General features: G+C 52.4%; 1 protein-coding gene across 4 annotated transcripts in view; it reads right to left on the reverse strand.

Annotated features, from left to right (window-relative positions):
* Positions 1 to 14989, reverse strand: part of DMAP1 (DNA methyltransferase 1 associated protein 1) — a 44791-nt gene that overhangs the window by 15619 nt on the left and 14183 nt on the right. For all 4 annotated transcript variants that reach the window (XM_030571894.1, XM_030571893.1, XM_030571891.1 and 1 more), the window contains exons 5-8: positions 11211 to 11369; positions 9702 to 9869; positions 7920 to 8105; positions 5094 to 5165 (exon numbers count right to left, since the gene is read on the reverse strand). In XM_030571894.1, coding sequence (XP_030427754.1) covers positions 5094 to 5165; positions 7920 to 8105; positions 9702 to 9869; positions 11211 to 11369 — 585 coding nt within the window. The remainder of the gene's footprint in view (positions 1 to 5093; positions 5166 to 7919; positions 8106 to 9701; positions 9870 to 11210; positions 11370 to 14989) is intronic.

A 14989-nucleotide genomic window follows, 5' to 3' on the forward strand; every position in this document is an offset into this window, starting at 1 on the left:
TGCGTCAGACCCACCCCCTGTGGGGGGAGGGGTGACTATGCAGGCGGTTGCTCCTCCATCCACCCAACCCCCATGCATCTGGACCTCCCATACACAGACACCCCTACCAAGCATCACCCCATACAGCCAGAACCCACCTAGCCCTCCATTCCCAAACCCCACTGAACCACAACCTCTGCATCTGGAGTCCCCCTGCACCCAGACCTCCCCCACTGAGCTCCCTGCACTCAAAACCCCACCTTGACAAGCCCCACCCCATGCACATTCCTGAGTTCCCACATCCAGACCCCTATGCTATTGACCCCCCAACCCGCTGCACCCAGACCGCCAACTTACCAAGCCCCACTCCCCCAGCACCCAGACCTCCTGCCTCCGGACCTGCACCCAGACCACCCCGACTGAGCTCTCTGCACTCAAACCCCCACCCTGACGAGCTCCATCTCCCTGCACCCTGCTGAACCCCCCATACCCAGACCCCTGTGCTGAGCCACAATCACTTTCCCCTGGAAGCCCGTGCAGAGTCCCATAGCCTCTGTACATGGAACCCCCCCCATCAAACCTCTGTGCATCCAGATCCCCCCCACACCTTGACCCCCCACTGAGCTGCCTGCACTCAGATTGTCACACGCAAAATCCTCTCACCCCGCACCTGGATCCCCCCTGCACTGAGCCCCTCCACACTTGGATCCTGCCTGATTGAACCTACCTGCCCCACACGTGTGCTGTGTCAGGGTTGGGTGCAGCCTCCCCACTGAGTCTGGGTCCCAGGGGTAGGGTGTGGAGAGGCTGCAGAGTGATCTCCCACCTTTGTACAGCCAGTGGCCTGTGCTCCCCACTGCCATGCTGGAGCCTCTGCATTTATTTATTGACAAATAAAACTTGCAGAATTTTAAAATATTACACAGAGAATTGTTGATTTTTCGGCGCAGAATGCCCTCAGGAGTAATATAATACACCCACTGGCACATTCCACAGGCATGAATTTGGATCAACCTACGTAACTTGCTCAGGCTCTCAGCTCTCACAGATAATGTGAAAACCACAAATTCAAACCAACAACCCATCATAGCACCAGGTCCAGGCTGCATTTTTCCCCTCTGAAGAGTAACATCTCATACCCAAGTCTACTGTGGTGTGCAGCCAGGATTTGCACCCAGAGATTTCCCTACAGGAGAGGTTGCAGGAGAAGCGACAGGAACATTTCAGCTATCTAATCCATAGGAAGTTTCAGGCTTGGAAACATATGCTTTCCTGCCTGATACGGATGTGCTGATTACCATCAGCTTATCTTACCAAGATGCCTTGGAGTGCAATCAATACTAAACAAATAAATTATTAATTGCTTCAGGTAATTAAATTTATCAAATCCAAATAAATATAACTGATATTTTATGTCACTGCTTTGCAAGCCCAGGCTCTGAAGGGATGATATTGATCAAGGGAGAGGAGACAGATGTTTCACATGTTAGCAGCTGATGAGATCTGGGTTTGCATTAATGTCAGGCAAGGAGCAGAGTCAGGACCCTCTGATGGAGAGTAGACAGGCAACGTGCTTGGCCATTTAATTGTGGGTCAGATCAAATATGAAGAATAAACATTTTAAAAGACACGCATGCAAACCCCCTCCCCCGCCCCGATCCTTCACAGGAAACCTCATTCATCTTGGAGCTGTGGCAAACCCTGCCCCAAAGAAAAAAACCAACCACAGTAAATTGTAACTCATTAATCAGTGCTAAAAAATGCTCAGCTGGCTAGTAAATATTTAAAAGCCAGCGAGGGCGAATATTTGAATCAATGGGAACTAAAGCTGTGTTCAAAGTTTTCCTTCCTCTATTTCTTTTTTAATTGGCCTGACCGGCAATTTGTCTACAAGATTCTAGTTAGCGGGTAGCAAGTCAGCTTGCTGGCTGGAAGCCTCACCTGGCGGGAAGTGCCCGGCTGTGAACTAAACGAGCGAGCTCGAGTGTCCCTCGGTGCATTCTGTGGATCTGAGCACTCAGAGAACTCCTTTTCAGCCCAGGGTTTGGCTTTGTCCCCAAAGGAGACGATACTTAATTCTTTCTCTTCCAGCCATCTGGCCCCCCCCTACACACACACTCAACAAGAGAAGAATAGCACCAACTCGGTCCCCCAGCACATGGGACAGGGTTGCGCGCTCCCACCCTTCCTCCTTCCCCGTGTCCAAGTGCTCTGTTACCGCGGGGGCCAGCTGCCGCATGAAAGTAACAACTCACTGTTCTGGGGAGTTAAGGCTGAGAGAGTAGATAAACCGTTTAGAGTAAAACCCATTACAGAAATGTAATTATCCCCAAACCAAGCACAACAAACCAAGGAAATTCAGAGTTTGAGGTTAAGCTTGAAAGCAATCCAAACCCCTACGTTATGACACCCAAACCACCTTACCTCTGCCCTGCAGCGACACCATGTATTATAACCATATGATCAGGGTTAAAACTCGTCAGCGCTTTGGGGCCGGTAAAGAGTCCAAGGATTTTTAAAGCATATTCTATTTTTCCTTCTTTTCTCTCATAGCATTGCACACCCCACACCCGCATTTCCTTCCCTCCTGTCTCCCCACTTCTCCCTGCACTCACCCCACCAATGCTTCGTTTCCTCTGCAGCCTAAAATCCCCTTCCAAGGAACTCACAACAAATTGCCCTCTTTCAAAATGTCCACCCGCTCTAGCTGTTCTCAATGGGACTGATGCTACAGGCTGCCCTCAGTTAGGACACCCTCTTTAACACGGCCACTGAGGCTGCCTCATGGAGATGTCAGGAAGCAGCAAGGAACTCTGAGAGGAGCAGGTGACAGGAGGCCATCCCTGCCTATGGCCTCCATCCCACTGAGAACAATAGGGGGTTGCAGCCATTGCGAATGAAGTCAGCTTGTGGGATTCCCTGACGATTATTCCTCACCTCTGCAGAAGGAGAAATGATCAGCTACGAACAATAATGGCAATAAGTGACCACTGATCCTAAAACAAACGTCTTTATGTGCAAGTGATGCACAAGATTTCTGTGAGCTTCAACTAGATGGGAAGTTTGAAAAGTCTGTGTCATTCTATTATTACGACCACTAAAGACAAATCAAATCCAACACTGGAGACTAACGTTCTTCAAGGGCCAGGTTAACAATAATTTTAAGTAACTAAACAATTAGTTTCAATTAACAGATGAATTCTAAGCATTCCATTTGAGGAGGATCGGGGCATTTTTCATACAAAACAAAGAAGTTGAATCCCTGCACTGAGTGAACAATTCAACTTAGCCTCAACTGTGGTGTAGCAACTAGTGCCTAATAAAACATAACATAAAAGACTGCAAACAACAACGCCTGACTGCAAACAACAACGCCTAGGTGTGATACAGCTCTTCTTACAGAATTGTGCAGGAGCAGACAGGCTGACCAAGCAAGAGGCCCAGGGGCAAATTCCTTACACCCAGCCGTGACAGTAAATACTGGAGCTTTGAGTGCTTTGTACGAATGAACGCCACCCCTCACACCAGAGCGGCTGCTTCCCTTTGTCATTTTCGTGCTGTGGGATGGGTCCGGGGCCTGGCTGAGAGCGGTGTACAGAGCAGATCAGCAGAATGTGTAATTCTATGTCCATGCTGCTTGGCACTGCTACAGCGCCGTATAGTTCAAAAGCACCACATGCACTTCCGCTTGTGAATCCTCAGCCCTCCCAAGGGAGGGGGGGGAGCCTCTTAGGCCCATTTTACACACAGGAAAACTCAACCAAAGAGGTTCAAGTGAGTGGGCGAAGGCAGCAAAAGGAGCTGGAATCAGGATTCAGAAATTCCCAACTGCCACGTTCCGCCCATTCCTCTAGACTGCGCTGCACAGCCAGAGCCCACAGCACTCCCAGCCAGCTATGTGGCCAGAAGGAAGCTGCTGGCTATGCCAGATGGTTCCGCCACCGACATGTTGTTGCTCAGCTTTGCTTCCAGTTAAAAAAAAAAAAAAATCCAGACACCCCTTATTAGTTTTCAAAATCCAGCTCAATCTCTGTAAATGGCTCTATTTATCTTAGTGCCGGAGAACGCATCTGCCGTGTCTCCATGAATCTTCATACGTGTATCGCCGCCCGAGAGCCCACGTACCAGAGACAGTGCCCACCCGACCGCATTGCAAAGCTGAGGGCAGTGGCAGCTCCTCAAGAAATGGGATTGCCACAGCTTGCACTCCTCAGTAGCCTGCCTGAGCAAGGCCACAGCTAACACACACACAGCCCGTGGGCCCAGCCGGTATGATTCCCCAGAGACTGCTCTCTGCTTCCCACTGCATTTTGTGCAGGGGCTGAACATCTCCTCACATCAACGGAGCATCCCCTGAAGCAGACCAGAAAATTTACCAGGCTAGACAAAATATCTGCCTGCCCACCATCACCATGACAACAATAAAGTAAATAAGGGTGCTTTTTACTTGCCTGTACAAAAAGATGCTCTTTTCCCAGCAAACGGGATTTTGTAAGGCTGATATCGAGGTCCCTGAGAACAGTCAGTCACACAGGTGGGTTACCTGGATCAATACTCCCCCGCCTCTTGCTAGGAGACAGATGTCGACTCTTGCACACAAAACAACGTGAGGGTTTACTACTTGCTCACCCTGCGGGGAAATCAGGCACCTGGGGCTTTTCAAACCAATATTTAGTGAAATTAAAAAAAATGTACCTGTGATGGACCAATGTGTGCAAGTCACAACGGGAGAATCTGCCTTTAAAGCCACCTCACAACAATCCATTAACACCAACACTCTAGGAGGCGTATTACATCTGGCTGCAGGCTCTGTTTGGGCCAGGCAGCTCCCCTCGGCTTTGCTGGGTGGGTCTGACTGCTCAGGTGACGACTACCAGTCATAGGCGTTCGCATACAAGAGGGCATTTGACTTTATAATGCAAAGCAGAGCTGGCCTAGCGCTCCAACACAGCCAGCGGTCCTGGCTACAGCCCACACTGCTGCTGGAGACCAGACTCTGCTTACTTTAGAGGCAGGATCTTGATTTTCCACAGCTGTAAAAGGAGAACGGATAGGAGTAGAGACAAGGAGAAAGATATGAACAGCGGCCCCAAAGGGCCAGGGCAGCAGCCTACCCTCTGGCTCCGCAGTGTAACACCTGCAGATTTGAAGTCGGGAAACTTGATGCCAGCAGTCTCCGGAACAGCCTGAAAGAGATTGAGACAGGATGTGTTGACGGAGGAAACGCACAGGGTGACACAGAGGCTATCTGAAGGGGAAACACCAGTTCCTGACACACAGCCACCTGCCAGAGCTAAGGGAAAGGAAAATCCCAAGCAAACCCCATAGAAACCACGGAGGAAAATACTCAGCTCCAAGACATCTTTGGGAAAAACAAGGCCACCTTTGGGCAATGCTTTCCACTGAGTCAGCCAGCCACCACGTGAGCGTGAACCCCAAGCAACGCACGTCCAATGGGTGAATGTGGCCACATTACCCTGGTCTAATTTAAGGCCCAACTCAGCAGCTGAAGGCACTCAGCACTCACAGGATCTGGCCTTTCCACTGCGAGCCCTATGGGGCAAGAGCCAGGCACTCTATGATTTGTACAGCTCCGAGCAGCTTCATGTGGCTCTCTCTGTAATATGGACTGTTCTCCTTGATTGAGGTCTGCATTTTACCATGTATTCAGTCATTCATTCGCAGCTCTCCCTTTCCCTCCTCACGCTCTGACTACAGCTTGCCTCCCTGTAGTGCTTGGAAGCTGCTCACTGGCAAGCAGGGCACCTGATTCAGCAGAAGTTTGGTTGGGGGTGTTTTTTAAAGTGCAACCCTGCAGAATGCTGTGCGACTGATCAGAGCATTGGGTGAACAGCCTTTTTAAACGACAGCTACACCAACCTGAAGATACTAGTGGGAATAAAATACCTGCAAAATCTTTTCATGTTGGGCTTTCACCCTTTCTGCCCAGGAAACAAGCTCCAGAGCTGTATTCTACTTCCCTTCAATTCCCCCTGGAGAGTCAGCTGGAGAAATCTCTCCTCTCTCCCCTGAAAGTCACCAGGGTACTGAGTCATTTCCACAGACAGCAGCTACATTTCTATGCTGGAGGCAACTGCATTTCACTAGCAGGTGCATGGTCCCCAGACATACAATCTGCTAGGCCCTCTGGAGCGAACAAGTGCGACACAACCCTAAGGGACCCACTAAGGCTCGATGGGAGATACACCTGTAGGATATGATCTGGTAGTTTCTGTGCTTTCCCTGTCAACCGTCTCTCTCTGCGGCTCCCCCAAAGGAAAAGCCATCTCGAAGTCATGGCTGCTCCAGCCACACAATCAGTCATGCTGCTGTCTAATGTCATTTCTCAGAGGCTCTCCGGTTTGCTGTTCCTATTGTTCCCGGAGTGAAACTACAAGAACAGCAACTCAGCTCCCCGGGTTTCCTGCTAACAGTCACCACCCGAGTCAGAACTCTGCCATGTGCTGTACAAAGCATCTCACCTCTTGCTCCTGCCTGGCCAGCCCAGCACTGTGCTGCACAGACAATGGGCCGCCCAGGCAGTAACAGCACTCACAGCTAGCCCTGAGCAGGGAATATTTGACCCAATAACTGGGTGACACAGGGCAAATCATCAATCCCTAAAGGCCCCAGGCACTGTCATCTCTCAATACAGGGGTGGCCAAACAAACCCAGCAAGTTTTACCAGCCACTTTAATCTCTGGCAGGAGCACAGTGGGTAGGGGATCTGTAGTCTCCAGAACACATTCAGGACAATGTGCCCTGCTCCATTTCACACAGCGTGGCCCTCAGCCAGGCCACCTGGGGCAGCAGGGAGAAAACTAGGGCTCTTGCTCAGCCGAGTCAGCTCTGACTGCGCTGAATGCATACGCAATTAAAGGGGTTCTCCTGCCTCGCAGGCCTGTGCAAGCTGTAAACGCTTCAACCTCAATTGACTCTTTGGTAAATGATTTTCCTTTGTTGGAATGATGCTGATGCAGCTCTCAATTCAAATTCTTAGTTAAAATGCAATTTTTGTTAACATTTCCCTGCTAGAGTTGGTAATTGACTCCTAATGGACTCTGTCATGGTTGAAATGACGCTCATGTAACAACAGAAACCGCCTCCCTGTCTGCCCTGCCACATGTACCTGGGGACGTACATGCAGCCAGACGCCAGCCCACAGCAGCCACTCAGGGGGACGCAGACCACCCGCTGGGAGCTTTAAAGACCAACTCTGTTCTGCTCCCACCATTTCTGGGTTCTCTCCCCAGGATGCTCAGACAGTGGGTGGCTGTGCTCTGCCAGCCAAGGGAAGCTCACACCACAGTGCCCTTGCTTTTTGGGTCACTTTAGTCATGGCCCAGAGACCCCTTTTTGAAGGTGCCTGGTGAGTAGCTGGGCAATCACCATGAAGCAACAACAGCCAGCAGTGCCTTCCTCTTCCCTCCACCCACCCTGCTTCAGCTAGATGAGAACAGTCCTGGTTGCGGACAGCGGCACAACGTGCCCACTGCTCAAAATGCAGTGGAGCACCAATTCCCAGCAATCGGGTGGCTCAGCTAGCTGGCACCATCAGTTCAGTGCGATTTCATAGTTCATATAACCCCTAGCATTTCACAACCATGAAACTGAGTCAGCGCCAGGGCACCTCCTGGGAGGAGAGTAAGGAGCATCACCCCCATCTTACCTGGGGAAACTGAGGCACAAAGAAGGGGAGCCAACTGCCCAAAGCCACAGAGCGGGTCAATGGCAGAGCTGGATTGAAACCCACAAATCTGGGCTCCCTCGTTTCTAGGCCACATTGCTACTGAAAATATACCCATCTTTGGGTCCAGACAGCAGCTTCCCCCTGCCCCAGCTGAAGCCCAGCATCTGGCACTGGCAGGGCGGGACCGGACTGGGAGAAGAACTCCGGGAATAAATGTTACCCAGGGACAGCAAAGACAAGAAATGTTTACAGGCTTCTCTGTCTCTTTCTTCTGGGGCAGCTTCTTCTTGGGAGCCTTGCGCTCCGCTCGCCTCTGCTCCGTGGTGGTGTCGGCAGCGGTGATGAGTTTCTGCAGGTCTTGGGTTCTCTTCTCTCTCTCTTTCTTCCTGGCTTCAATTTTCCGCAGCTCCTGGATCAGATATTCCTCCTCTGCCACCTGCCGGCCAGAGCGAGGAAAGGCACTTGGAGCAGCCCAGGCGGCAAAGCAAGGCAAGGGGGCCACCTACCGACAACAGCTCTGCTCCCACGCCAGCCCTGCACTGCCCAGTGGCCCCGCACCTGGCCTTGCACCCGGCCCTGCACCCAGGTTGTAGCTTCCTTGCCTCACCCAGCCCAGGGACCCAACACTGCAATTCCAGCAGGCGTTCAGAGCCCAGCGGGTGGCTGCTAGATCCCAACCTGGGCCCAAGTTACTCCCCAGACAAACCTGAGCCCTTGGTTTTTCCTTGAAGAAGAGAGCTCAGTGACACACACTCTATAGGGCTCCCTGGCCAAACATGGGGACAAAAGTACTGCGGGGGCAGCACCGTGCATCACCCCAATGACTCCTGCTACCTGCACTGATGGGTGACAGATCCAAACCCTGTGGGCCAAGGGAGACTAGCAGGACTGGGATAAACTGACGGGCAGGAAGTGGGGTGATTAACTGGAGGGGATTGCTCTCTCTCACCAGCTCCCTGGGAACACAAAAGAGCCGGCCTGGCCGCTCCCGACCAGGGAGCATTGGGACCGTCTGCAGCTAGCTACCATTAATTAGCCAACGAGGAAGATCGGAGCCACATGTGCAACGTTACAGTCCCCGTGTACTCCAGCAGGACTAGCCCTCTGACCAAAGAACCCGGGATTCACCACTCCTGCCTGCTGCCGTCACGGCTAGGTACTGCCCGCACTCCCCAGAAGTCTGAGCAGCTGTGGGGAAGCCCAGCACACGCGTCCCTTGGAGAGAGTTCAGAGTCTGCCAGGGATCTCACTACATTTCAGCCCTTAGACCCAGGAAAACAAGGCCCAGGCCATGACCTGTGCTAAAGGCTGGAACCCTGTGCCGGGGTTAGAGCAGCTCTCTCAGCTGGTGAGCCCCAAAGAAGCTGCTGCTAGAGATCATAACCCTGCTTCTCTCCCTGCCCCCTAACCTTCTGCCAAATCATGGTCGCACTGTGCTCGGCCGGTCTGGGGCAGCCACCCGTTACTCGTCAGACACAAACTGTAAGCCCTGGAGGGCAGGAGCCACATCTTTGTGCTGTGTTTGTGCTGCACCCAGCACAACAGGACCCTGAGGCATGCTTGGGGCCCACAGGTGCTACAGTAATACAGGTAAGCACTAATCCTACAGGGCTGCGCTGGGGAAGTATGATTGTGTGATGCAGCAGGGAGTGGGGTAGATTGACCTGGAATTGTCTGTATGGGGGATGGGAGAGCAGTGGGTGATTTTAGGTGAGAGATGGTACCTGAGCCTGTAACTTGAGCCAGGAAGGGGGGTGGGGCGAGGCGACACCTTTGCCCAGGAAACTGAGGTCTAAGATCCTTGCCCCCCAGAGGGACCTGGCTGAGGGGTCCTGGTTGTACCTACAAACCCTGCTTGGGACTGTGTTCCTGTCGTCTAATAAACCTGTGTTACTGGCCGGCTGAGAGTCCCAGTGAATGGCAGGAAGTGGGGGATGCAGGGCCCTGACTCCCCCAAACTCTGTGACAGATTGACAGTGGAGACAGTCTGGGAAGGGGAGGCCCGGCTGCCTTCCCGCACTCCCACTGTTACCTGCTCTGGTGTCCTGTTGTACAGCCTCTCCAGCTGCTCCTTCCTACGTCTCTCGTGGCCGGCATCAAAGACGGGGATTTTCAGGTCGGTGCCCGGAGCAGAGCGGACGTTGGCCAGCTTGGCGCAGATGTGGTAGTACCGTTCCTTCAGGTCCTCCACTGACCTTTTCTGTGGAATAGCCCACAAAATGGACAACGTTACCAGAGGGCCTTTGGGGGAAGGAGACCACGCCTCCAGAAGCAAGGCTAGGGAGAAGGAATGGCAGAGAGTGGAGAGGCCTGTCCCTTCCCTTTCTGGGAAGGTCTGTGCAGGTTCCCACCCGCTGCTGTAAGCACCCTTTGCTACATGGCTGCCACGGCTACTGTCTCAGGATTACAAAAAAGGACTGGAAGTGAAGAGACCTGGGTTCCAGCCTTGACAGTCACTGACTCATGGTGTGACTGGGAGAACGCCTGTACCATGCCTCAGTTTCCCTATCTCTAACATGAGATGAGGATACTGTCCCTCCTTTATAACGTGCTTTCAGATCCTCCAGGCCCTACGTCGCCAGTGTTATCCCTGTCGCGCTGCTGTTTCTCTCTCCTGCCGGCAGAGCCTGGCACATGCAGGAGGGACCCAAAGCTTCCTCCTGGCGGCTCACAAGAGAAAGCTGTTCTCAGACAATGGGGCCTGGTGTCTGAGCTCCCAGGCGCAGGCCTGGATTTCACACGCAGCACGTGACAAATGCCCTGGGACCCCGTGACAAAGAGTGTTAGCGATTCACTCTCTGCGCTGCACTGTACCGAATGAGGTCTGAACAGAACATGCCACAGGGGTGCAAGATGCACCAGTTCCCCTGGTTCCACTGCCTGGCTGGAACCGGGGCAAGGAGAGCCCGGGCCGCCTCAACCGCCCCCTGTGCTTTGTTATAAAGCTAACACTCTGTCCTGCTACTGTGCCCTTCAGCAGAGCACCTCCCAGGCTGTTACAAGCTTCAGACCCAGGCAGTGACTCCGTTTCCCCCAGAACGCTCCCCTACCCCATAGGGAAATGGGCTGGGCAAGCAGTCAATGGAGAGGGCTAAGAGTCAGGGCACCTGGGTTCTATTCTCAGCTCGGTAACTTGCTCCTTCTTCACAGGTCTGACAAAGACTCGGGCAAGTCAGCGGCAATAGCCGGAGAAGAACCCAGGATGCTGGTCATTCACAGAACACTACATGATCTTCCCGCTCAGAGGTGAGACTCGAACCCAGGAGCCCTGACCTCCAGGCCTCTGCACATCCCACTAGCTCAGCCTGCCTCTCTTTCAGTGCCTGGTGAGTTGTTTTCCTGGCAGGGACAATTTTCTCAAGGGATTCTGACTTCCCAATAAAATGCAACAGGGAACTGATTTAATTATAAACAAAACGAGCAGTAATACCCTGTGCTGGAAATTCAATATTCCTCCGTGCCAATAATACATTCTTTTCCCCTAATTAAGTTGATACAAAGGGTAATTTGCTCCTTCCGGCTGCACGTTCCCGGCGCTCACCTTGAACTGCTGGTGGTCGTAGCGGTCATGGATCACCACGAAGCGCAGGTCGAACCTGCGGGAGAGGTCGAAGAGGTGATCCGTCTCCGCCTTGGTCCAGGCGTCGTCATGCAGGTACAGCTGATACTCCTGCTCCGAGTACACAGGAACCTGCACTGTCTGCAGAGAGAGCGAGAAGGGAGGTGGCTCATTCGTCGGGCTGCCCCCACAGTAGCTGGGGCCTCTCTCAAACTGCCCTAGAGGTGGCAGGGACGGAGCAAACCAAAACCACCGGGCACAGACAGGCAAGGGGGTCGTAAGTCTTTGCCCAACTGGCCCCCTTACCCCCCCAACTGCACCTCCTGTGAACACTCACGTGCCCCATGCCCCGAGGCAGCCACTGCCACGATGGAGCTTTGGGGCCAAGTGGAAGGGGTCACATGGGGTCCTCCGTCCCCAGCCCGCCAGGATTTATTTGGTAATTATCCCTGTGCATTTCCAGTGTGCCCACTGCAATGGTATCCAAGAACCAAGAGGTCCAGAAGACCTGGCCAGGCCTCCCAGCGTGGTCTCCCTTCCACTAGCCCCCAGCCAAGGGGAGGTGTACAACCAAGAGGGACCTCTCTGAGATACGTTATGTTCTGGGGATCGTTCTCCTCTCAGGCGAAGCAGCTGCTCTCCGAGAGGGAACGACATGGCCAGGCAGTGGTCACCGGGCCCTAGCCTGGAAGCCCTGACAGGCTGAAAGCAAACAACCTTGTGTTTGCAGCTACCCTCCTCCCTGTTCCACAAAGGCCTTCCAGCCCAGTCCATCCTCCCCTCCAGCAGCGGCACCTGGGCAAACAAAGAAGCTTCCTGTGTTGTCATATATCCCCCCAGCAGACTGTGAGCCCCTCCTACAGCCAGCACCTGGCCCTGTATTCCCCCCCGAAGGTTGGATATGGTGCAGCTAAGGGCCACCAACCCAGCCGCCACCTGCTCTCTTCCCCACCATCACTGGCCCTTTGCGCGTGGACAATGGGCCCTCACTCCCGAGTCCCCGAACACTGTCAGGGCAGGGAGCACAAAGCCAACACCGGGCTCAGCCCCCAGCCTGCTTTGACAGGGTTGGACACTGGACACCAGCACATCATTGGCATCACGTGGATGCTCAGAGAGCAGCAGAAGAGCCGGCTGAAGTCACAACACATGGCAACGCACTGGGGTGAGAGTACAGCCTACGTCCTGGGGAAAGGGCTGCTCCCTTAACTCCCACCCCCCTACACGCCCACCCCGGGAGTCCGGATGGCAACTTCTTGCCTTCACAAAAATACTCCCCAACACATTTTAATAGGCCCCCAGTGCCAGGCACCTGAGCAGCACGCTCATCCCTGGAAGCCCAGCTCCCCTGTCGAGCCCCAGGCCAAGCATACAGAGTGTCTGTCCCAGCTCCAGACACCTCGGAGCAGCATCTCTGAGGGGAAGCCCCTTCTGTTCACGGGTGACGGGTCTGCCTGGGCACAGGGAGGCAGCCTGTCAGCTGGCCGTGCACTGGGCAAACCTCGCTGCACTCAGGAAGCATCTCTTAACCATGGAAATCTGGGCGAGAGCACTGCCTCAGATGGCTTACAGGACACCCAGACAGTAGGATCGTTTACGTGGGTGTAAAGGATACAGGGGCTGGGAACGGGTCAGCACTACCAATCCAAACCAGGCTGGGGAACAGAGAAGAGACTGGCTGGCCCACCAATTTCGGAATGGGCCCCAGAGCCTCTCATCTCAAAGGTCGGCTGTTGGTACCCAGAGGTCACCTTGTGAATCAGCGCAACAGTCCTGCCAACGGCTGCCCAATCACTAAACCCTTTGCAAAGGTGGATGGCCAATGGGCAGGGCGCCAACATAGGAGATGCGGGTTCAAGTCCCTGCTCTGCCAGACTTCCTGTGTGACCCTGGGCCAGTCACTCGAGCTGTCCATGCCTCAGTGCCCCGTCTGCTGCCCTGTCTCCCGGTGGTGCTGAGAGGAGAAATACAACAGAGCCCTGCTGGATTTTTGGCTTCTCCTGGAGTTCCAATCAGTAGCAGCTGCGAACGAGGCTTTCCCTCCTCACTGCATGGCAAGAAGACTGTGACATGGGCATTACTCAGGTCTTGGTCACTTCCAGACCTAGAAACCACTAGGGCTACTGCTCCTCTGGAACACTCTCCACTTCTGGTCACCCGTCTCAACAGAGAGACGGCGAAAAGAGACGGGGTTCAGAGGCAGGCAGCAAGAATGAGTAGATGAAAAGGCTATGAATGATTAGCTCAGAGGGGAGACGAATGAGAACATAAGAACTGGCACACGAGGTCAGACTAATGCTCCATCTAGCCCAGCGTCCCATCTCTCTGACAGTGACCAGTACCAGGGTTTCAGGGGAAGCAAATAGAACAGAGCAGCTGGAGTGACCCACCCTTGTCTTCCACTCCCAGCTTCTGGCAGTCAAAGGTTCAGGGTCCCCAGAGCATGGGGTTGCACCCCTGACCATCTTGGCTAATGCCCACTGATGGAACCTCCATGAATTCATCTAGTTCTTTTTTGAATCCACTTATACTTCTGACTATCACAACATCCCATAGCAATGAGTTCCACAGATTAATTGTGTGATGTGAAATAGTACTTCTTGTTTGTACTAAACCTGCTCCCTATTCATTTCGTTGGGTATCCCTTGTTTTTGTATTGAGAGAAAGGGTAAATAACACTTCTCTATCCACTTTTTCCATACCAGTCATGATTTTATAGACAATTATCACATCCCCCCTTTGCTGTCTTCTTTTCTAAATGAACAGCCCTAATCCCTTTAGTCTTTCCTCACATGGAAGCCTGTTCCACACCCTTGATCATCTTTGTTGCCCTTCTCTGAAACTTCTCCAGTTCCACCATATCCCTTTTCAGATGGTGCAACCAGTACTAGACACAGATTTCAAGGTATGAGCGTACCATGGATTTATATCATGGTATTGTATTATGATTTTTTGTGTTTTATTTTCTATCCCTTTCCTAATCTTCTATTAGCCTTCTTGAACGCTGCTGTGCATTGAGGGGAGGTTTTCAGAGAACTATGCACAGTGACTCCAAGACCGGCTCTGGGACCGGCTCTGTTGAATATCTTCATCAATGACTTAGATATTGGCATAGAAAGTATGCTTATTAAGTTTGCAGATGATACCAAACTGAGAGGGATTGCAACTGCTTTGGAGGACAGGGTCATAATTCAAAATAATCTTGACAAATTGGAGAAATCGTCTGAGCCAAACAGGATGAAGTTTAATAAAGAGAAATCAAAGTGCTCCACTTAGGAAGGAACAATCAGTTTCACACATACAGAATGGGAAGAGACTGTCTAGGAAGGAGAATGGCAGAAAGAGATCTAGGGGTCATAGTGGACACAAGCTAAATATGAGTGAACAGTGTGATACTGTTGCAAAAAAAGTAAACATGATTCTGGGATGCATTAACAGGTTTGTTGTGAGCAAGACACGAGAAGTTATTCTTCCGCTTTACTCTGCGCTGGTCAGACCTTGACTGGAGTATTGTGTCCAGTTCTGGGCACTACATTTCAAGAAAGATGTGGAGAAATTGAAGAGGGTCCAGAGAAGAGCAACAAGAATGATTAAAGGTCTTGAGAACATGACCTATGAAGGAAGGCTGAAGGAATTGGGTTTGTTTAGTTTGGAAAAGAAAAGACTGAGAGGGGACATGATAGCAGTTTTCAGGTATCTAAAAGGGTGTCATCAGGAGAAGGGAGAAAACTTGTTCACCTTAGCCTCCAATGATAGAACAA

Source organism: Gopherus evgoodei, chromosome 8, assembly GCF_007399415.2.
Source record: "Gopherus evgoodei ecotype Sinaloan lineage chromosome 8, rGopEvg1_v1.p, whole genome shotgun sequence".
NCBI classification, from domain to species: Eukaryota; Metazoa; Chordata; order Testudines; family Testudinidae; genus Gopherus; species Gopherus evgoodei.